General features: G+C 42.1%; 1 protein-coding gene and 1 long non-coding RNA gene across 3 annotated transcripts; one reads left to right on the forward strand and one right to left on the reverse strand.

Moving 5' to 3' along the window:
• Nucleotides 1-20: 20 nt before the first annotated feature.
• Nucleotides 21-23,776, reverse strand: LOC134524978 (zinc finger CCCH-type antiviral protein 1-like). 2 transcript variants are annotated; one of them, XM_063355341.1, is made up of 14 exons: nt 23,401-23,776; nt 20,680-20,812; nt 14,876-15,128; nt 14,649-14,765; nt 14,207-14,275; nt 12,582-12,683; nt 11,456-11,579; nt 10,476-10,641; nt 8,693-8,813; nt 8,044-8,140; nt 7,534-7,612; nt 2,813-2,943; nt 927-1,078; nt 21-316 (listed from the first exon to the last, which is right to left on the reverse strand). In XM_063355341.1, the coding sequence occupies exons 1-14, from the start codon at nt 23,682-23,684 to the stop codon at nt 36-38; spliced, it is 2,109 nt and encodes a 702-aa protein (XP_063211411.1). In that variant the 5' UTR covers nt 23,685-23,776; the 3' UTR covers nt 21-35. The 2 variants fall into 2 exon arrangements, with proteins under 2 accessions (XP_063211411.1, XP_063211418.1); XM_063355348.1 differs by having other exon boundaries at nt 14,661-14,765; nt 23,401-23,775.
• LOC134524997 (uncharacterized) lies at nt 8,918-17,886 on the forward strand. The gene is made up of 4 exons (XR_010073660.1): nt 8,918-9,333; nt 9,890-9,931; nt 12,014-12,101; nt 17,662-17,886. It is a non-coding gene; the product is annotated as an uncharacterized LOC134524997 (long non-coding RNA).

The following is a 23,776-nucleotide window of genomic DNA, read 5'->3' on the forward strand; positions in this document are numbered from 1 at the left end:
AAATAAGATGAGTGACACACACAGCTCTGATTCTTTTAAGATATAACACATCTCTCTCCCGCCTTATAATCTATCACATACTCTGGGTAAATCTGGTATTTTTCAAAGACAACAAAAATGGAGGGATTTAACTCATCATCCACACAGCTGTCATAAAAGCGAAGCCCATCAGCAGACTTTGTTGGGGGGCGAACGTAGGCTGAGTTGCCTTTCACATAATCTCCAACCAATACACGAGCCACGAACATGGTGCTTGTTTTCACTTCAGGCTGACAGTACGCATGGGAATAGGAAGCATCTCTAGCAAAGTAACTTCCTAGAAAATGATATGAAAACATGGTTATAAGAAGTATGTATAAAGTTACAGCAAAAACTGAGCATCTCATGAACATCCAACTTTCAGGTCTCCTCTTACTCAGTTTACCTCGTACCACAGACATTTTTAAAAGAGAAAGGATTTCGCCACAGAATTTCCATTCAGAATTTGCTATTTAAAGAATAATTTTTAAAAACCCAAACCATATAAAAACACTACAGGTATGTGTGTTATGATGAGAGAGAAAGACAAGAAAACACGAGGACCCTCCACAATCATACCGAGGGAATGCACAACCTTCTGGCTCCCTGCCATGAAGACTAGCGGCTGTTTCTCTGGCAAGTTCAAACTATGACCTTGAGCCTTCGGAAGATCCCACCTACAGCAACAGAAGCTTTTTCAAATCCCTACATTAACTCTCTTAAGAACTGGTGAAAAGACTTACCCCTGCACCAAGCAAATTCTTGTCCTCTCCAGAGGGAAGATCATAAAACCAATTCCTACCTCTTTTTTTTCCACCCTCTCTAGTTAAAGACTTCAAAACTTTGATTGCTGTAGTATCAAGGCAGTCTAAGTAGACATCTAACACACAGAGTCACTTCCTACGTACCTTTTCCATAGTTAGTTCCATTGCTTCCACAAATTCTCCAGTCAAAGTTGTGAATGCAGATGGATTCCACAAAGGAGGTCTTGGTTCCGTGGAACAGAAGCTTTTCATTGACTTCCTTCCCTCCATTTTCCCTTTTCATCTGCTCCTTTTGCCTAACAGAAAAATGCAGGGGAGGAGAGTGTGAGCCATGGAAAAAAAGTGAGAAAGGGTTTTTAAAAAAAAAAAAAAAAAAAAAGTATAGCATGTACGTGTAAATATCGGTTGCATGAGACTTCCAGTCTGCTTTCTCTTCTCTCAGTTTAGAAGAGATAGACTAATAGTATGATGCCCAATTACAAGATGAGCAATATACTGATACCGCTGCCCAGCAATTCTAGATAATTCTATGAATTTAAGTAAGCATTGACACTATTGCAGTCCCCACGCTTGCTCCTCTGTAGGGTCCTAGTAGTTCTGCTTTAATGTCTCTGGTCCCTTCCCACCCGCAAGCTCGCTGCGGAGCGGAGGTGGTGCTAACCGCAGAGCCTCCACGCTCCAGCAGCCAGAGGCACCTTGCTCTTCATTCCCCTGGCGAACTCAAACTGCCCTACGCCCCGAGCTCCTGCCCCTCGTTGAGATCAGTGCAGCTGAGGAGACACTGAGCCTTCTTCCACCACTTTCACCACCAGAGTCAGACTGAGCTTTGACCAGCGTCAAAAGAGGAATCACAATGGAAGGCTCAGATAGTATCTCCCATCACTATTTCACAGCATCTGGACATCCCATGGGTTTGCAGAAGCTGTTGAAGTGGACAAAACAGTAATATTCTTCAGGAAGTGATCAGCTACAAAGTGAAGAGCCGGAGAGAGGGGAGAATCCTTCCAAATTGTAAACTGTGTAGAGGAGAAGTTAAGAGCAATGGAGTGAAATTTGTTCATTGAGAACTTGGCAACGTTAAACTCTGCCTGGTCAGCTTAATTATCTCATTGGAGGAGGATAAAAAGTATGCACTATTACATGTTTTGAAGTGTCTTATGTTTTGCTAGATGGTTTTATGAAACTCTTAGCTGAGAACTTCCTGGGTTCAGGCACTTTGCAGTTGAAAGCACTTATTCGAGGAGTATTTTTTTTCTCCACTACCATTCCATACAGTCCTTGAATACTTCCATTGAGTATCAGTGCTTTTGTTTCAGACTAGACAACTGTTCTACGCCACAGCTTAATCTGCTACCAAATTAACCTGAACGTGGTCATTTATTGTCACTAGCACCTGGTCAAATCTGTTGGTATCTAGCTTGGCGTTAAGTACCTGGAGTTCAGTATCACCGGTGCAGATGCTGAAAACCAGAAAGGAGCTCTGGAACTCAGAGATCATTGATTTAAAACACAGGGATTCTTTCTCAGTGAATACTGACTGCCATCAGTAAAGGCACTCAAACTCTTGAAAAAGCCTTAAATAAATCTGACTGGGGGCGGGGAGGAAAAGACCCCCACACCCTTTACCCTTACCCGCTTCTTTTTTAGCGACCATTTCGTATAGTCTAATGGATAAACATTTGTAACAGACAGCGCGCATGCAGCAGGCAGTTAGCATTCAATCCCAGGGACAATACGCTATTCCACATCACTGTGGGTATCCTCATCCCAATTTTGCATCATTCATGTCTTTCTGTCCATTCCCCACCCTCATCTTCCAAGAAGCCCTGCAAAAAGAATCTCCCTCTGGGAGCAGACAATTCTCTGTAAGGTCTTAGAGACTTAATTTCACTCCTGAAACTGCCCCTAAGAAGGGAACACCAGTCACACTAAAGGACGGGTGGTAACGTCTTTCCTTTCCTAGGAAGTAGATACAGGACACCAGCTCTTGGAGAATCCCGCTCCATAAGGATAAGGAAACAAATACTAACCACTGAAACACTTTCCAGAGGGACGGATTCTGAACCCTCCGTATTTTAAGGACATTGTAGCCTTTCATAGTCTGATGAAACAGCTGTTTTATTTCATCGTATTCCGGAGTTGTGTTACTGAGCTCCACTGTCTATAAAATAGAAACAAACCAAAGCAAAAGAAGACACGAGGCTTCAGTTAGCTCATAACACGCGGAACCTAATGATAGCAGATATACTTTCAAAAGGGTCCCCAAACTATACTTATGAAGGTTAATTTAATGCTTTAGATCCTGACTACATGAATAATTAGGACAGACGCGTAATATGTAAATCAGTATGTCACTCCTGCTTTGCAAGGACACCTCGCCTCTCTCCAGGAAGGACGCTGAAAGCGAAAGGATGAATCATCATCTCCAAGTAAGAGTTGACACTTGTAACTTTAAATCTCAATGAAACAGAAATTCCAAAAAGAAAACTTGACTGATTATTCCAGATAATACTGGTTTTATATTATAAAGCTGATTAAGAAAAAATATGTTAGACAACAGTATCATTTGTAACCAGCCATATAAGGGAGCTTCAGCTATTAAAGATGAAACAAACAAAATACAGACGACCTCCCAGCATCGTAACTTCTTAACTTTTCAAAGTTAAAACTTGGAAAGTTGCACTTAAATATAGACTTAAGGAAAAAAGCTACATTTCTAAACATAACAGAACAATTAAGATTCTAATAGGAATGCTACACCGAATACCTGCTTAGGAAAATATATCCCCTCCTTTCCTAAAGGAAACAAGTGTATTTACCCATACTTTTCGCATATAAAAATCCACCAAGAAATGCACATTTTCCCGAAAGAAAAGTTAATGCACAACATAATGAAAACATGATTTGAGCTCTTCTGCTTATGTCATGCATAAATTTTCCATTTTTTCCTCCAGTGTAATCTGTGTCTTTATCTTCTAGAACAAACACTTTTCTTCCATAAACTTGACTGAAAATGCATAACGCTGGCAGACCGATGTCACTTGGTAATACTTTCCATTTCACCGCTGCCTAAGCCAAATGGGGACTCGAGGATTTCAAGTGAAATGCCCAACATCCCATGCATCAACGTGGCATTTTAAGGAGAAAAGCTGCAGTCATCCTAGGAGGCAATATCAAATCAACATCTTAAACTGAGACGCAAAAGCTCCATGTTTTGGAAGTCTGAGTTTAGAGATGAGATAAAATACGATTTATATTTCACAGCTGCATAAAAATAAAGAAGTGAATTTCTGGACACCATGTCCAGCTTGTGCATTAAATATTTACTGAAGAAGAGGCCTATCATAGGAAAGTCTTCTACGGATTAAGAATAAAGTCATCTGCACGAGAAAGAATTACTTCTTTAAATTTATTAAAAAGCTTTTACAATGTTGAATGAAGTTTCCCATGTCTTAATACAAGAGTATTTTCCAAAGTTTCTTTACAACACAACACAGAAAACAATTTGGATAGGCGAGTATTTATTATCTGCGTGCTCTGTGACACCACAGCTCAAGTTGCTTACCATCACCTACACGATGAAAATGATGTCACTATATTGCAGTACTACGTCTTTTATTTATACATAAGCAATTCTTACTTAGACTACAAGTAATGCTTTTGCTACGATGCATCTTATACCGAGGAACTGCAACCCTTCTGGGTAAAGCAGAGGGTCAGCCACATGGTACAAGACCTAACCCTGTAAGAAAGGTACTTCAAGTATTTTGTCATATGATGGCCTCCAAGCAACAAAGCTAGTTCTCTTTTGCATGAGAACTTTGTGGGATTGTCCTTACCTCCCCAAGGATGCTTGCCCTGCTAATAAAGGATAACACCACATTGCTATTGCAGGTTGATACTTCATAGCAACATAACTTCTTTAGCTCTTTTCATCTTCAGGCCTAAAAAGGAAAAGCCTAGAGAAGATAAGCATTTGCTAACCCACTATCAAGAAGGGGAGTTTCTGAGGCAGAGAAAGAATCACTGCCCTGACAGTAATTGACAGCCAATGACTGCACAGGAACAGTGCTCTGTGATATCAAACCTTGATCTCTGGTTGACTTAGGTTTTGGAAGCAGCATAGTTTGTATTAGTGACAGTGACCCAACTAGAACTAATGGTCATGAAGTACACAGATAGACTGTTTACATTGCATCAGCTTCCATTCCTGCCACAGCACAGCAGTCTTGTCAGGATTCGGCAACACAGCAGCCGCATGATGACTAATCCTGACATAAAAAAAACACACAGTCGTTGCACGCATTCCTCAGCTGTACATTAAAGAAACAATTTAAAACCAAGCACAAAGTTCCAAGACAATACAAATTCTTTTTTTTTTTCTTTGGCCTTTAAAAGGTTTCCCAACTACTAATTCCACTTCGTTAAACACAGACAGAAGAAATCCACATCAGCTTTTCAACTGGTGTTTCCAATTTCCATTGTGCATTTCATACACTCTACTTTCTATAGAACTATGACTCGAAATGATTTAGAGATTAAGACACAGCAACCCTCAAAAAATAAGCAATGTTACCAAAACAGAACTGCTCTTTTTAAGCAAAGATGACTTTCTCCCTATCTCATAGAGGTGTTCCTTTTTAAAATGGATCACTTCCAGCGCAGCAAATTTTGCCAGGATTATTTGTCAATGTCTGAAGAGAGGGGAATTCATCAAGTCGTAATTGTCAGATGCTACGATGGTCATCACATGCATGCAGAATCCCAGCCAGTCCCAATATTACCTACTGCAAAAAAACAAGCTTAGGGTCCCACAAAAATATTTAATTTAGTCCAGGCTTTCACTTTTAGTACCAACAGGTAGTGCAGGCTTTGTCACGTTTTAGGTACAGAACGAACTCCTCCTTTCCTATGAAAGGCACTCAGTTTACAAGTTAAGAGATGGTTCTCTTAGGTGCCAACTCAGCAAGCAAACTGAGCTCTAGGAAACGAGACGATCCTTCTGTTTCATGCATCCCCACAAGTTACCACCAGTGATACCATGGATCTGCACGTCGCATTCCAAAGCCTCTCACACTCACCTTAGTGACTCCAGAAACACCTCAAACAGACCCAACTAAAATTCAGATTGAAGTTTTCAGAGTAAATAAGGGAAGTAGTTAAGTACATACAACTTGGAGACGTAAAAACAACTGAGCTAGCTGTCTTCCTGGCATTCTTTTGAAAAATTTAAGCTTATGTTAATCAGTTAAGCTGCTGATTAGTAGCCAAACAGGCCAAAGGAAGAGGTGGTTAGCTATACCCTTTATTATTTTGACAGACCTCAAAATATCACAGGCCCAAATCTTCAAAAGGTCTGGCTGCCACATTCCCACACAAACTCATTATTAGTTCGTTCAGCAGGTGCTGTGCCTGACACTTTTACACTTTTGAAAAATAAGCGTTTTTTGCTAATTTTAAAAAACAGCTATTCAAAGGCAGCTAACATACCGAGCAGTTGACTTAAGTTTTACTCATTGATTTTTCATCAGAACTGTATTTAGCTGAATTTGCTATACACACGCATGGCCAGATACAGGTGTTACACTGAGTAAGGCATAATCCAACACAAGAGGGTAGTTGGGGTATCACGAAACATTTGGCACAAAGCAGAATAACAGAAACCAGCCCACAGAAGCTGAGACACATGATATTTCTGGTTCTCATGCCACTGCCAATGTAACTACATTAGGGAAAATAAAATACAAAGAGTGAGAGTATCAATGGAGCTCTCTGTCAACTGAAAGTAGCCAGAAAGAATTCAGGAAATGTGATTACTTCTTCTGTCCTGTCCCTAGCCATCATGATATCTGTGCCAATACAACTTGGTCAGCATCACACAAGATTCTGTGACACAGTCAACAAGAAAAACCTCTTATGCTCCACATTATGTGCTCTTCCTTAATCAGGGTCAAAACCACTATAAAAAAGGACAAGTGTAACACTGAAAAGCCTTTTTTCTAGCACACTGTAGTACTTCCATAGTCTGTGTTGCTCTTCCAGAAGGATTGCTTCTTAATACCCTTAGACCTAGTAATTTAAAAATTGGTAGACCAAATAGAAACATAGACTTTGGGCTGACAGGGGTTTGTTTTGTTGAAGAGATCACTGCAACTGCTTTTTTGATATTATTGGCTGTAACTTTATTTCTGCCATTCCTTGAGGCGATGGTCTGTGCTCAGATTCTGGATGTATGTGACAGTACTGGGTGACTTGAAAGAGCATATAGAGATTTCCTTTGCTAGATCTCCAATCCAAACTTTATCCACCAACAGCCATGATGGTATTAATATTTAATGGCTTTTTAATGACCTACACAGAAAGGGTTTGGTCTCAGCCCAGCTGCTGGTGAAGAAATACCCACTTCATAAAAGCCCCTTGTTTAACTGGTCCACTAAGTCACCAAAGTAAGCCATTTTTTTTTCATCTTTAACAGTGAATCTTTTTGTCTTGAATTTGGTGAGGTTTGGTTTTGTGTGTAGATAGATGCCTAAAATGCACCTGAATTTCATGGGAATTTGGCACCTTTTTAAAGAGCTGTTGGGAGATCACCTAGATCTTTAGAGCAAACCCACCCAAGAAAACACTCCTGTTTCTTTTTAGCATCTACCCAGTTACAATTGCTTCAGTTAAGCAGCATCCTCCTTTGACCCGTGCCTTTCCATCACAATTACAAGGGTGAAAAAAAAAAAAAGAGGAAAAAAAATGATACCTTGTATCCCAACTCAGGCAGTGCAGATTGATCCCAGTGGGTAGGACAGGCTTGATTTGGAATAGAAGAATCCCTCTGGCTGTTTATAAACAGACAGAGAACAAAGCGTTAGTAATTCTATTACTGCTCTGAACACTCAAATTGGAAGCAAACCCTTTGGCCAATTCCTACACTTAAAAATAAACAAAATAAATCACGGAAACAGCCTCATTCTGTGAGCTGGGTTTTGCATGCTGCCATTTAATTGTCATAGTCCCCTTTCACTTGCTTCTTTAAGAAAAAGCTGTCCATCGCCAGTCCCATGGATGTGGTACTTGGAGTAACATGTACCCCAGAAACCAGGTGATGCACCAAGCCGGCAGTTTGTGATATAGCTTCTGTTCAGTCAAATGAATAAGTTTTCTTCTAGCAACAGCTACGTTCTTTGCACGATTATTGCCAGCACTGCTAGCCATTTTGCCTTACTTCTGAACTATGAAAAAAAACAACAATTTAAAGAGCATCATTTACCCTTTCTTTATCTTCTGTACATCTTCAGAAGACAAAAACTTTGGTCGCCTGCAGACTCGTCTTTGAGTTCCATAAGAGATGTTTGTCTGGGTCATTTCTTGAGGAGAAAACAAAGAAAAAGAAAAAGTCATGAAAAGTCTACACGATGGGTTTATTAATGAACGACAGTCATTCGTTAATGAAAAGTGGCATACTCATCGTCAATTCCATCTGCTGAAGAATTGTTGCACAAAGCCTATATAAGCTTCCTCTCCTTCCCATAACACTGTTATTTAACCGGTGCCTATCTTGATTGCTCCTTGAAGTCATTCACACTCTTTAAATGTTGCTCCAACAGCACAGAAAGATGCTTCGTTTTTCATTTTTACCATTCACAGGGTTAACTCAAAGTTTACTATGACTTTATGTGAAGACTATGTATCTTTTTATTTCTGATCCTGTGTGAACCTGGATAGTGTCAATGAGTAAAGGGGAAGGCAACTTTTGTATGGAATTTTCTCTGGGCCATCGCTATCTTGCTTTTCCTTCCAATGAGTATATCTGGTAATGTTAGTAAAAGAAATCATAGTTTCCAAAAGCTGGGATAGTTTGGAAGTAAGGCTTTGTAAAGCACTGCACAGTTGTAAATGAAAACTTTTAAAGTGAGTACCTTTAAAATTGAGCTGGTAATGATGCAAGCCAGCCTGAAAAGATATGGTGGCATCTGGATCTGCTAGATACAAATTCTCAATAATAGCAGAAGATGGCGCATTCACACTATTCTCTTCTCCCTTTGGGGGGAAAAAAAGAGAAAAAAAAGAGAGAGAGAGAGAAGAGTAATGAGTAAACACAGTCAGGACTAAACCCTGGATAGCTAGTTTGGGTAGAGGGAAAGAAGAGGCAAAGAGCAGGATGAAGAGGAATCTACTCAGAGCTATGGTAGTTCCAACCTGTTCCCTGAAAACCCACACAGGAACAAGGTGACGTGGTGAGCATTGATGCATATGAGCTTGGAAACTGGAACACTGATCATGTGATTAACACATGAATAGCAGGTGGTTCTTCCAAGTCTAATTTGTCAAGGAACAAAGGAAGTTGTGGGTACAAGAAGTCTCATGCTTACCTTTTCTACCACATGTAATTTGACTACGAGCCAACCACTTTATTCCATAAATATGACAGCCTGAGTGAGCTTTTTTGAGCTCTCCCTGCTAAGGAGCAGGCCGCACAGCAGTGATCTCTCCCTGAGCGTGGATGCCTCTCAAATTACTTCTTGAGGCCGAGAGACCCCTTACCAACTGCAGATCTTTGGTAAGTGACCAATATCGTGCATAACCTTGTATTATAGCGTACTAAGCTTTTGTATTGGTAACTGTATTATTATTGTTATTATATCCTCGTGCAGTAAGTAATAGAGTAAACCTTGTCATTGGGCTTTGTTAAATCTCACCTTTGCAACATCCTACTTGAGTAAAACTACTTTTGCTGCTACTTCAGCAATGGTTCTTTAACAGTCTAAAATCTCCCCCACAACAAACTGGCATAGTTGGCAGATTCTAAATCCGCTCTGTGACACCAGGGTTAAACCACAATGCAAGTATAATTCTCTAATGTACAAAACAATGTCAAATATGAGGGTATGCTGATGGAGACACTTTCCATTCAAGCTATTTACTGAAACTAAAACCCACCATTATGAGAGTCACTATATCCATCATCTTTTCCTACCTACTTTCCCATGTCCCTGGGTCACCTTTGTGTTCTGCCATTTGTGCAGCTATACTGTAAATCAGATGGGGAAAATTCATCTGCCTTGGGGGGGAAGGAGGACAGACTCCTTATTTATTTCTTTTCCCGCATTTTTCAGATAGATCACTCTCAAAGAGGACTTGGCCACCCAAGGAAAAAGGTAACATTTGATCTGAGAAAGCAGAGCAATCCTTGCATGTCCAAGGAAGCATGACAAGGCTCAGAAGGCAAGACTAGTTCCTGAATAATTTAAAAGACAATACATGTCAAGGATAGTGTACACATGTTAAATCTGCATAGAAGCCATGGACAACTCCAAAAGGGAATCTGACGAGAGACACGAGCATACATCATCAAAAACAATCGTATCAATACGAGCTGAAAAAAAGGAATTTTGCTTTCCTGCATTTGCCAACAAGGTCTTTGTCAGGAAAGCAGTCTTAACAAATCAGCCAGACACAAAGACAGACAACTGGTCCTATTGAACCTCACTGCAAGGAGATTAGGTGTGTTTCCTCCCCTCCAGCCTGTCATCATTTTGTCACATCTGTTCTGAACATCTGTAGCTTCACTGCCTTACTGGACGCTATAGAATTCAAGCACAAGTATTGGCTTAATTAACCTTGCTAAGTAAAGGGGAAGGAGGGGGAAGAGGCTCCACACATTTCTTAAGAAGTGATCCAAAGCACAGGATGTGGACTCACCTGTTCTCCATATTCAATCCACTGGCCTTGGTCATTCTTCCAATACCAAATCCACTGTGTAGTCAACACAAATGTGGGTTTTGTGACTGATGATGGTGTAGAGAGGCGTCGAAGTGAAAGAGAACGGCAGGTCATTGTCTCGAAATTAATGTTCCTATCTGCTGTGCTGTAAGGACAAATTCAGGTTTATTATAGTTAACAGTATATATTTTATCCTCTAATCCTCAGTTTAAGATGGTGCGATTTTCTTTGATATAATATGACTGCCTGAATAGGTCTGAAATAAGAGTATTTCCCACAGCATGGATGGCAGCTCTGAAAACCGTTTCCAGTCTTCAGAAGCAAACTATGGCCTCTGAGACACTGAATGCCATCTCAATTGCTAGCCAGATGTTGCACTGCTGGCTTTACAGACAACTCAAACTTGAGGTCCTCTACAAATCCAGGGTGACAAATTGCAGTGGGGCTTTCAGAAATAAGTTAAAGGGAAAATGAGCTCTCTTAAAAAAAAAAAAAAAAAAAGAAAAAAAAGATGGGCTGCTTACACAAAGGGCATTTCATAAAATTCCTCTAGGCACATTATAGATATTATTACAGGTACTAGTTGTATTAGGAAAGGAATAGCCATACAGCAGGGCCATCTCTGAACTGCTGTTAAAAGGCCTGACTTAATTATTATAAATAAATTATGATTCATTATCTGAAATACTAATATTCTAAGCACTAAATTCCACCCACTTCTTGTTACTCTGTATAGAATTTAAAATGCAAGATATTGCTGTATTATATTTAGAAGATAAAAATTAGGTGATATTTCCATGCAATCACTTTCACTTTTCTTTTTAAAAGAAAAATTCTCATTTGTACATCCTCCCAGATTCTGATTAGCTGAGAATCAGAAGTCAGACATCTTTAAGAAGAAAACAAGTGTTTTTCCTCAGGGGCCTAACCACTAAGCAAGCAGTCCAGCATCATTATACCTGCTGTTTTTTGGGTCACAATAGGCCTTTTCAATCTCCTCCATCATGGAAAGGTCACACCAGGTGATCCCGTTATATAACTGCCATCGATACGGCAAATGGTAATGAACAGATTTGCATTTATCTGTAATGACATCAGTCACAGTCAAGAGCTCTGCAATCATAACACAGAGAGCAAGACAACGACGGAAAAAAAAAGCAGCATTTTTTACACTCTGGCTTTATCTAACGGGGTTTGGTATAAGCAATAAAGACAGAGTGCTGAAAATAGAAATATGTATGAACAATAGGGGCGTGTGTTTCTCCAGTCTCATCTAGGAAAGCAACATGAGCTCTCATACTGCCAAATACATTTCAAAGAAACCACAACTCAACATTGGCAGCTGGGTGAGCCGGGCCACAGACAGGTGTCTCTGCGTCACACCACCATGTTTCTCATCTGTAAAAAGTCTAGTCTACACATCACATAAGCACTCCGATATATTTTGTTCCTCTTTTCATTAGTCCCTTAGAGCTTATGAGGTGGTTACCAAGGCCTGAATGTTTTTGGTTTTTTAGGCCCAGCCCAATGAATGAAGCAGCATAAAGGACTGCAACACTCCACAGAACATCCCCCAAGAGGGACCCTACACTCACCCCTGAACAGGTAGCACGCTGCCCCACTAACAAACTGCTCGGCACTGTTGGAATTGATGCTTTGCTTCTCAGAAAATGGGAAGCAGCAACTTTTAACTGCTTTGCATGCAAGACCTGCAGCAGTGCTATATAGCTTTCACACAGAAAGAGGGAGACTTCTGTGGTTTTTTGAAATCATCTATGTTTTCAATGCATGTATGTCTGCGTGTTTGAGTTTGGACCTGCATAACACCCCTGCATGTGTGCATGCTGCTGGATACAGGCCTTTCAGGCCTTTCTGCTGGGGGGAAGCTGATATACACTCCACTTTCCTCTGACTGCGTTTGTAATTCTGACAAAGTTTATTAGTGACTTGGAAACAAAGTGAATGAGTGAGAAGGCATGATCGCCACTGCCACTCCATAGGCCACCACTAGTCCGAGCCATTAAGCAGGGAGTGTCTCTGCAAACGCTGCCCTCCCAAGATAACATTACTTTTTATAAAGCTTACCTTTATGTTTGCAGAACTTCCAGACATGAAACACGCATATTTCATCAGAATTATCTTCTTTGTCATCCTTCAAAGCTTTAGCAGAGGAATTGTCTTTTTTATCTACAAGAACAAACACATCAATCCTTATTTGCCCTAACAAAATACAACTCTAAGAGAAAGACATTGAATTTGGTATTTCATCCCAGAAAAAACAAGGAGTTGATTGCAGTAGCCAAGTTAAGCACTTGGGGATCTGACTATCCCCTGTACAGCCCACTGCATGAGCTAGGGCTTTGTAACTGACCAATAAACCCGTACAATGGAAGAAGTCTCAGTACAGATGGGCAAGGGCGATATCATGAAGCTGTTGTGACTTGACCACGGCTGTTGCAAAGAAGTTGACTTGGTCTCAACAGAAAGATGATCAGAGAGTGGCCTCTGTTGTAGATAAATGGCTAAGTCAGCGGAGTGGATCAACTGGTGGTAGAAATATTTCTTTTTGAGTTCATTAAAAGAGCGCAAGCCTCTGCCTGAGTTGGCCAGACCAGCATGGAGGAAGTGAGTATGGAGCTCAGCCCAACACAGTAGTATAAAAACTAAACAGTTAGCAGAAGAATTTCAAAGACAGAAATGGGCTTGAGCTGGCTTCAACCCACGTATTCCTTACTAGGGACTGGGGATACCCAGCATCGTGATGGTGAGCATATTATACAGACCCATAAAGGGAATCACGTCGGTATTGTGATTGAACTGTGTATTGCAATTGCTATATTTTGGTAAGTGTAACTTAGCATTTGTACTGTGTTTTCAGCACAGTACTGTATTTTTGTATTTTGTACTGTATTTTGCAGCACTCTGCTACATCAGAAATCTCACTGTACTGGGCCTGACTAGGATAGAGTTAATTTTCTTCACAGTAGCTCATATGATCCTGTGTTTTAGATTTTTTAACCAAAACAATGCTGAAACACATGATGTCATAGCTTTTGCTGAACAGTGTTTGCACAGCATCAAGGCCTTCTCTGTTACTCACCCTTCCTCCCCAGTGAATAGACTGGGGGGGGGAGGGGGGCACAATAGGTTGGGAGGGGGCGCAACCGGGCAGAGGACCCAAACTAACCAAAGAAATATTCCATACCATATAACATTATGCTCAGCAATAGAAGGGAAAAGAGGGAGTTTTAGTAGAGTTAGCTATCTTTTGTTGAGAAACTGGCATCGGCCTGTCCATGGGAGGTGGTGAGTGAATGCCTTTGTATCACCTGTTTTGCTTTGTTTTCTTCTTTCTTCTTCCACTTACCCTTCACTTACCCCTCTCCCCCCCAGCCCCCGCCATCTTGACCCTCAAGTTTTCTTGCTTTTATTCTTTCTTTCCTTTTCCCCCTCTTCCCCTGTCCCACTGGGGGTCAGGGAGAAGTGAGCGAGTGGCTGTGTGGTGCCTAGCGGCCCACCAGGGTTAACCTACAACACCCGTGTAAGATCGACTATCTTTAAATAAGTAAATTTGATATTAAACATTACACCCTCCGTGTGTGGAGTATCTAAAAGAATCTAAAAGTTCAGAGGAGCTGTAAGGCTGTGTGAAACCAAACCCCAATGAGAACCACTGATCTCAAGACTGGAGGGTTAGAAACAATCCATACCTTTGTCTTTACCTCCAGCTCCTGTTGGCAACTGGCATTGGCTCTGACCAGGTACATGGCTACCAGGACCTGCATGAGAAAACACTGAATGAACAGCGCTGCTGGACTAGAACCTCAGCTAGATGGCAAAATCCCAAATTGTGTGTTGAGGATTGTGTCCATCACATGTACAACTTTTGACTGGCACTCCACTGCTGATACAACAGATCGGCAATAACAGTTACAAATCCCTAGTCACAGTTATTGGCAACCACTCGATAGCAATTTTGCATTAAGTATTTTACACAACAGTAATGCAGCACTCTCTCCCACACAACTCAGCCATAATTTACTCCATTCCTGAAAGCAGATCAATGGCAGAAGGGAAAAAAAACCTACGTACACATTGTAAGAGGAGAAATAGGGAAGCTGATTCCACATGGAAGCAGTTAGTACTTAATACTTAGATATTTACCTTCTGAAGGTGGTGTGTGCGGTGTTTGCAAAGGTCCCGTCAGTTCTTTACTCCTTCTATCTGCTGTTTTTTTCAATAAATTTTCTCCTGGTTTGTGGTACTGTACTGAAAGCACAGAAAGGACGACAGGGTTTAGCTGTGAGGTAAGGCAAGAATGGCTTCTACCTCTCTCAAACTCAGAATCCTATTTAAACCCAGTGCTTCTTACAACTTACTTTTCCCCTTCTTCAGTTCCTTGTTGAATTCCACATGCTTGTGATCATATATAGTCTGGATGTTTGAAGCTATGTTCACATCAATGCCTTCCTTTTCCAACAGTCTCAATGCACGGGTAGTCAAGAGGTTATGGGACCTCTTGCATGGAAAAAATCTACATTCCCCATGGAGAAAGTGTCGACAAACATGAAGCTTGTTGCAATTGTTTTGCTGTCTGCAGGCATCATCTTTTCTGTTGTAAAACTGGCAGACCTAGAAATGGGAAGGATAGACACAATACGAAATGGAAAAGCACATTAGAATTAGCAGTTTTTTTCTTTGTTCTACAGGCATGCAGCTTTAACAGTGGAAAAGAAGTGACTAAAATGCATGTGTTCCTTTTGATTTCTTTAATTTGGACAAATTTCTTGCCTGGAAGAGCAGGCATTTTCAGATGACTCATGCATTTTGAATTTTGAAGTTGTGAACAGGTTTTTTTCAAAGAAAAAGAAAAGCCAATCCAACAAGAATTCATTTCTGGGATGCCTAAGTAAGGCAGGTGCATAACAATTGACTATTTTACAGTTATTCTATTTAAAAAAAAAACACAAACCCAACAAAAAACAAACCACACAAACCAAAACCATAACAAAGAACAAATGCCTCCATAAAAACATACTGTGTCAAATGAGGCATTATTTCATGGAGCTGAAACTGCATTTGCACTTCCTATTTGTAAAGCTCATTCTACATTGAAGATTGGGGCATCTAAAAATGGTAAAGAATGTTGCTTTGAGTACATATGGAAAAAGCAACACACTTCTTTATTCCTCTGCTCACCAAAAAAGAGATATGCAATGAATTGGACCCAGGGAACAAATCACACACCAAAAAACTCCTTCGTATTGCCCACCAAGCACCACAGCAACGCTCCCACTCCTGCAGCACAAAGCGGCAGCCCTTAATAAGAAAGTTGCTTTGAGGAACACGCAGCGGTCTGACAGGTAGCCCCAGCATCACACCAGAACCGTCACAGATCTCCTCCCAATCCCCCTTCCAAGCAACAGTTTCTATGCCATGTTGCAAATGAATAGATACAGATTTATATCTCAACTAGGGAACTGGAGATTGCTGGGATGGCAGTGTTTAAAAGACTGAAAAATCAGGCCAGTTTCAACTGCAAAACAACTCTCTACCAGATTCATACTCATTAACAATACCCATTGCCAAAGGCGAGTTCCTTATCGCCATCAGTCAACATCATGTCCAGAACAACTCGCCTTCACAAAGTTGCTCTAAATTAGGTGGCAGCATACGAAGCCACAGAACTGATGTCGTTTCAGTGAGCGCTGATGGTTACTGTCCTTGACAGTTCTTAGCCTCCGAGGGAAGCAGAAACCAAATAGGGTTGTCTTCCTTCTTCCCCATCTTCCCTCTGTCATTGTGGATGCTTTATGCTTTTCTACCTCTAACACCCCAAAGAATGCTCTCATTTGCTTTTTACATCTTATTTTTGGGATCTGGGCTTGTTCTGGTTTTGCTTGTTCTACTGGATTATTCTGCTTCCGTCACATACCTTTCTTGCCTGCTCTGCAGGATTTCAGTTTTACCAGATACCTTGCAGATTTTACTTACACATGTTTTCCTGTACCCTGTTTGTGCAACTGTATCACAACTTCCCATTTACCCCCTTACAATTATGCCTATTATTTATATATTCAAGCTCAGCTGCATCATAAAACGCTTTCAGTAGTTTTACAATCTGTTGGGTGCCCATGGCAAGGTGCTGGCAGTAGGGGTGACCTCTGTGAGAAGAAGCTAGGTGCTGCCCCATGCCAGACACAGCTGGCTCCAACAGACCCACTGCAGGATACAGCTGAGCCCATCAGCCAAGCTGGTGGCACCTCTGAGAAAACCTATTTAGGAAAGGGCAAAACACCGCATAGTAGTGAGGGGGGCAGCAGGCAAAGAGTGAGAAACAGCCCCGCAGACGCCAAGGTGAGAAGGAGGAAGGCGAAGAAGTGCTCCAGGTGCCTGAGCCGAGAACCCCCTGCAGGGCCACCTACAGCCGCTTTCCCAGCATGGTGTCCAAACGACTTCTGAATATCTCCAAGGGGGGAGACTCCACAACCTCTCTGGGGAACCCGTGCCAGTGCTTAGTCACTCTCAGTAAAAAAGCATTTCCTGATGTTCACAGGGAACCTCCTGTGTTTCAGTTCATGCCCATCACCTCTGGTCCTGGGCACCACTGAAAAGAGCCTGCTCTGTCCTCTCTACACCCTTCCCTTCAGGTGTTTGTAAATACTGACTGAGATCCTCCTGCGCCTTCACTTCTCCAAGCTAAACAGACCCAGCTCTCTCAGCCTGTTAGAGGTGCTCCAGTCCCTTCATCATCTCAGTAGCACTTCGCTGAACTCCTCTTCCAGTAGCTCCACCACTCTCTTGTACTGGGAAAATAAATTTTGGAAAATTAATTTTGGAGCTATTTTCAGCTAATGTAGTGGGCCACCATGGAAGACATTATAATGAGGACATAGCGTCTTCTAGCAAATCTAGGCAGTTTACCTGTAGGCCTTGGTTGCAGAGGCCCATACATTATCATTAGTGACAGCCACATAATAAGAGCACATGCCATGCCATTAGCATAGACCGCCTTTAACAATACAACCCGTATGTACTGTTTGTAAGAGCTTGTTCCTATAGAGATGTATAAGAGCATAATGCTCTCAGTGAACTTTGGTGTACTATCTAGAACATTCAGACTTATATGGATAGAAGACCAATAGCTTTTGGGTTTTTTTTTCAGAAAAATACTATAAACACATGAAGAACATCAAGGGTGCTGAACATCACCATGGATGGGAATTCTGCCCAGCAAGCCATGGTCCCACCAGTGAGGTCTGTCTGATGCTGTCTTGTTGTGGGTTCCCACAACACCAGAAGGGACACAGAAGATTTCTTCTCATTATAACCTCTAGTAGTAATCAGCTATTTATCTTAAGTATCATGTGCCTTTCTTAGTGAGATCCAGAAGTACCAGCACCTGCCAATGCAAAGTAATTATTCACCTACTCCAGAATTTTGGGTAAGTCACCTCATTTTTCTCTCCTCCATTTTCCTAACTCTGTCCAAGGAAGGAGAATGCAGAAAGGCTTATCATCTACAGAGCATTCTAAGATCTATGTATCAAGAACATATGGAAGTGCTAGGTAATAACGAACAGTGTTGTGGGAGATGCGCTGCAACTTCAGTCTCTAAAGAAATCAAATCTTACACCACTGCCAAGAGATGGTCTTCCTCAGTTGAAGAATGTTGCTCTATTTTGGGGGCCCCATACCACCCAAAGTGTTACCCTCATCTAAAATGTACGTGCCTCATATCAGTGCCTAACTAAGAAGAAAAATAAGTTAAGGCTTCAAACATGCAATTTCTTCCACCCCTCCAAGTGGAGATCACCGTTCAAGTTACCAAGCTGGAAACAAGCAGTTAGTCCAACATCCACCAGAGACAGACAGTCAAGCACAAACTAAGGGCTGTGATATGAATTTATACAAAAATCTCTTGTTTCAAAGGAGTAATATAGTTCCCTGGATGTTTCTAGAAAAACTTAAACTCACTGCTTCCTTAATAGGTCTTTTCCAAACCCAATCTTTCCCCCTTAGTTTCAATATCCTCTCCTTTCTAGAAACTTTCTCCTCCAGGAATACTGCTAATCAAAACCAGAAGCAGAGAGCACAGTTTGTCATGCAGCCTGAAGCTAGTTTAAGAACTACCAAAAAAAGCCTTAGACTTATGTTAGACACTGGTTTTGGGTGCCAGAGCACAGGAACTGCTTTCACGCTTGCATCTTCCTACTCAAGAGAGTAGGAAAAAAAAAAAAAGGGCAACTAAAACATAGAATCAGATAAAAGCTGAGAGAGTACTCAAAATATAAACACTTTGTGTGGAACATCCATTACACAAAATATCACCTTAGAGTAGTGGAGATACCAGTCACTGAAGTTACAAAGTAAAGCTCCCAGAGATTAAAGACACTGAATCTGGTTGAGAGCAATTTTGTAGAGCATCTAGAGGAAGATGTATTAAAAGATAATGTCAGTATGCAAGACAAGATTTTTACATGGGAGCATCAGAATAAACTACCAAACCAGAATGAAGTGCTGTGTCAGCTAAATAGGGAATCCACTATTTAGCTGCATCAAGAGAGCACACTGCTCCTTGCATTTTGCCAAGAAACAAACAAACAAAAAAGCCAGAGAAGGTGAGAGACGTTGTAAAAACCCCTGATTTTGCAGTGCTGTTGTGTTTTTCTTAGCCTGCACCCCAGATCAGGTCACAGAAGACCAAAGTTTCCTCTTGCTTGAGAACTTCATACATGCCATTTGTCAGCACACGCAAAGCCAGTCAGCATTTCTAAGCAAGAAACAGCCAAGTCGGCTTTCACATCACCCTCCTCAGCTCTCAGGAATATGAACGGCCTGCATCAATCACTGTTTTCTGTCATTTCTGCTATTTTACTCCGTAATAGGAGTTAAGGTGCTCAATTAGAGGTAATCAATGATGCCTGCCAGCGGTGAGGGCTGAACAGATCTATAGACAAGAGCTTAAGAGTAATACCAATCAATGATGGTTGCTACCATCTGCTCATTGCTGGGAGTAATTAAACAAGAAACACAAGTTTTAGATGCGGCTGAGCAGGACAAAGATATTATTAATTCTCCCTGCTCATCACCACCATGCTCCTTGAATCTGCCAGCACAACATATTTTAAAACACTACCAACAAAAAAAATAATTTATTTTGTCAAAGCCCAGCACTGTCACAGCAGGGAATAAGAAAACAATATAACTATTATGCCAACAGATCTGCGGAGATTATAACCTCCAAAAGACAAGGGTAACAGGCAGTACTCCAGTAATTTCTTAACCAGGAGCAGCTGTAGCCAGAAACAGGCTATTCTTGTCTTTGAAATAGCCATACCTTGAAGATAGCACTGCCCTTATACACACATCCAGAATGGATTGTTCAGCCAAACTTAACAAAATCGATGACTTGCATACAAACCAGACAAAGGTTGCATCATAGAAAATTTGTGTACAAGAACTCAGTGCACTTTGGAAGGGGCAGATTTTACACAAAAATGATTGCAGTGATTTGGTAATTTTCTCAGATTTTTTTCTCACTTCCCTATACCCTCAAGCACCAAAATATGCTGGAAGAGGACAAGGGCCCTCCCTTCCTAGTCTCCATCATTTCTTGGAGAAGAGCCAACAAACTTTGGTCTTGGTCAGGCCTTTTATCCTGACAAGCATGTACAATTATTGTGATCTTTCACCTCGGTCTTGCTTACCTCACCATCTCTAAAACTCTGGTGAAGCTGCTGACTTTGTTTGCTTGTTTGAGTAACTTTATCGCTACCCTGTTGGGATAACAGGAATGGCATGCAAATCGGGCTGTAGCCCTGCTGTCCACTTCCCGCTGTCAGACGACACATCTCCTGCTGACAAGTCATAGATGACATGGCTGGCCTTATCCACATGCAAGCCTTCTAGTATTTATGTAAGCAAAACACTCCTTAGTGTTTAACTGTTTTATTGCTGTTACTTTTTTCAGTTATAAGTACACAGAACTTTCACAACCCTGGCTCTATAGTGTTTCTTCTGGTGCTTTCAGACAGAGCCATTCCCATTTGTACTTCATCCAGACTAATCTTAATATTATTGTTTCGTATCTTAACAGCTTGAAATTGAGATCAAAACTTCACATTCTCCTTGCCCTCTCCCATTCCTAATTAACAAAAGCTTAAGAAATCAGTACAACTCACATCAGGGAGGAAGAAAGGGTCATTTTGGAGAAGCAGGACTCGCAGATCACTCTCATCGAGGCAAGACAGCTCATGGGACTTTAGAACCTTTTTGTTCTCAGCATTGATGATGTCATGCGAGTACTTACAAGATCTACAAGAAAACACACAGGAATATAAATGTTTACTTCTTCAGTCAAGTTGATTTAAAGAAGAACCTCAGATAACATGCAACTTGGGAAAACCCATGGAGAGAAAGGTAGTTTGGCAAGTCTCTGTGGACATTTAGATGGTCTCTGCAATTAGCTAGAGAATGGACCAAACAGCATAGCAACTCTGTGAAATACAGTAGCATTATTACCCCCATTTTAAACATTAATGTGGCCAGACCACTTTTAGGAAAGCTAGCAGCACAGATTTGAAGCCAAGTCTGTCTACCCCACACTTTCTTCCCCTCCATCAAGAAGCAAGTCACACAACCTGAACAGCTGGAGGAAAAGCTAACTTCAGAGGAATACATCAACAATGGTGGAAGTAGCAACACCCTTGATTTTGTGAACATAAAAGGTTGTTGTCCCAGGGATGGCATGTAAAAAAAGATGTGAGTCTCAAAGCACAAAACAAAGAGATAATGCAGCTGAAAACAACACAATTCCTTACATTTGCTGTCTGGGAAGTTAAAAAAACCCCACAACCAAACTCCATGAAAGTTCATTAACTTTGGAGTTTTGGATAAAGAAGCACTTAAACAACAATAACAAAGACACTGCTGCACTTACTAACCTAAGAGAAATGTCTGAAGTGAGTATGAATCAGAAAGAGCAAGTCGGCATTTTTTTTTTGCATCTATTTTAAAAGATACTGCAAAACAATAATAAGAGGAAAACTATGGTCAACCTGTGTATTAATTCAATGCAGTAAAATACAGCTTACTTCTATCTTGCTCTTCAAAAGCATGATTTGATACAGCCTTAAGACTAGACATACTCAACCAGTAAAAGTACCTGTTAATCTATCAGACTCAAGTCTCTGTTCTCTTTATCCTTTTAGCCTCCAGTTAACTCCTGAAACTCTCCTCATGAAAGCATTTTTACCTCATGCTGTGTCTGACCCAATCCTTCTGTATCGACCTTCGTGTAGTTGTTTTGCCCCTGACACCCACTAACTGCAGGACACGTTGCTTTTTAAGCAAATAAAGAAGATTGTGAAGTTTGAAGGGCAGAAGTGTGCCATCTTTGGTCCTGAGTAATGATCTTCTAAGGATACTAGATTCTGCAGACACTCGATTAATGGTTATGAAGGTAGGTGAGCTACAGAATATTCAAGGTAGGAGCCATCACCAGTGCTCCTCCACGGTTAACTTCAGATTCCACCGACAGTCACATGGCGATCTACATCAATTGAGTACATACTTCTAAGTCAAAGCTTGAAACAGTCCACAAATACAATGATAACTAATCAGCTGAGTTTAATAACACATTTAGAAAAAAGAAAAAAGCAGTGAAAAGTTACTCGCGAGACACATGTTAGAAACAGGTTTAACCGGACTAAAATCCTGATTCCAATAAATAGGAAGACCCCAGTAACTTGCACAGACATTTTTCTTTCCATAGATTCTAAAACAAAAAGGATGCAAGAATTGGAAGCAAGGCTAGATTTTACCTTATCAGTTAAAAAATATTCTGTCTTGATCCATATTGTCCACCTAGCGGTATTTCTGCCCCCTCATTTTCCCCCCCAATCAACCTCCCTCCCACGAAGGGCATACTCTTCATTTTATTATCACATACAAAGGTGATTTAAAGTACTTAGTGCTACTGAGAGGGCAGAACGATTTATCATTGCAAAGAGAATCACCTCATCATGCATGTTAGTTCACGTAGCGTTATCCAGCACACGTGCCAGCATGCATACGTGTTAGAAATGCAAGGTATTTCTAACAGCGAACCACCTGGAAGCCTACTGCACCGTCAGTGAAGTGAGAAACGGGGAGAAAGTCTCAGCATCCCAACACTTTGCTAGCCCCGTTCCGAGACAGACGCGGCCTTTCCCCCTCCGCATTCTTCAGACCTGAGGGCACAGGGAGGGGTTTTGCTGGGGCAGAAGAGGAAGAATCTGGTACAGCCTCAGCACATTAACTAACACGGCAACAGCGCAAGGCCTGGGGATGGAAGAGGGTGGGGTGGGGGCTTAAACCGCAAATTCTTCCATCAGCGCTCACTTCTGCGTTGATTTTTGCCTCCCTTTACCGTTAGTTTTAAGCTAGGTACCACCTCTGGCCAGCCTGTGCTGTAATAGCTAAAAACTTACTTACTTACTTCAGGTGCCGGGGGTGGGCTGAGGGACAGGCGAAGCAGCCAAGCGGCTTTAACAAAAAAAAAAAAAAACAAACCAAAACAAAAAATCCCCCCAAAAAACCCGTAATACCGACAAAGAAAACTAGGCTTTAGAAAACCTCAACCTACCGCCGTCACTTCAGGCTTTTACCCAAAACGGCAAGAAGCGCAAACGGGCCCTTGGCGACCAGGAAACGCCCAGGAGGCTGCACCCGACGCCAGGGGTGAGGGGACGGGGACGACGCGGGGGGACGGGGACGACGCGGGGGGACGGGGCAGAAGGGGCCGGAGTGGCACTTCCAGCGGAGCCGGCGCTCTCCGACCGGCCGGCTCCGGGAAGAAGCCCGGGGAAGGGGTTGGGGCAGGGGGGCGGGCTGCCTGGCCCCCCGCCCCCCCCGATGCTCACCTGGAGCCCAGCCCGCACTTGCCCATGAGGTGTGCCTTGCAGAGGTGCAGCCCCTCGCAGCCCCCGCACTCCTTGCGGACGCAGACCCGCACGCCCGACACGGCCAGCACCGAGGGGTCGCCGTCCCGCACCACCAGGAACCGCTGGGGACCCGCCGCCGACAGCGTCTCCCCCAGCTGCTGGGCCGAGAGGCCGACGAGCTGCTGGAACTCCGTCAGCCCCAGCCGCCCGCCGTGGGCGCACAGCGTCTTGGTGAGGTAGCAGCACACCGCCGGGTCGCTCATCTTTCCTCGTCGCCTCGGCTGGCCGCGACCGGACGGCGGGAATCGAAACCGGGGCGGCCTCGGCGGCGGGCGGCGCCTGGGGCGGAGAGGGG

Source organism: Chroicocephalus ridibundus, chromosome 1 (genome assembly GCF_963924245.1).
Source record: "Chroicocephalus ridibundus chromosome 1, bChrRid1.1, whole genome shotgun sequence".
Lineage (NCBI taxonomy): Eukaryota > Metazoa > Chordata > Aves > Charadriiformes > Laridae > Chroicocephalus > Chroicocephalus ridibundus.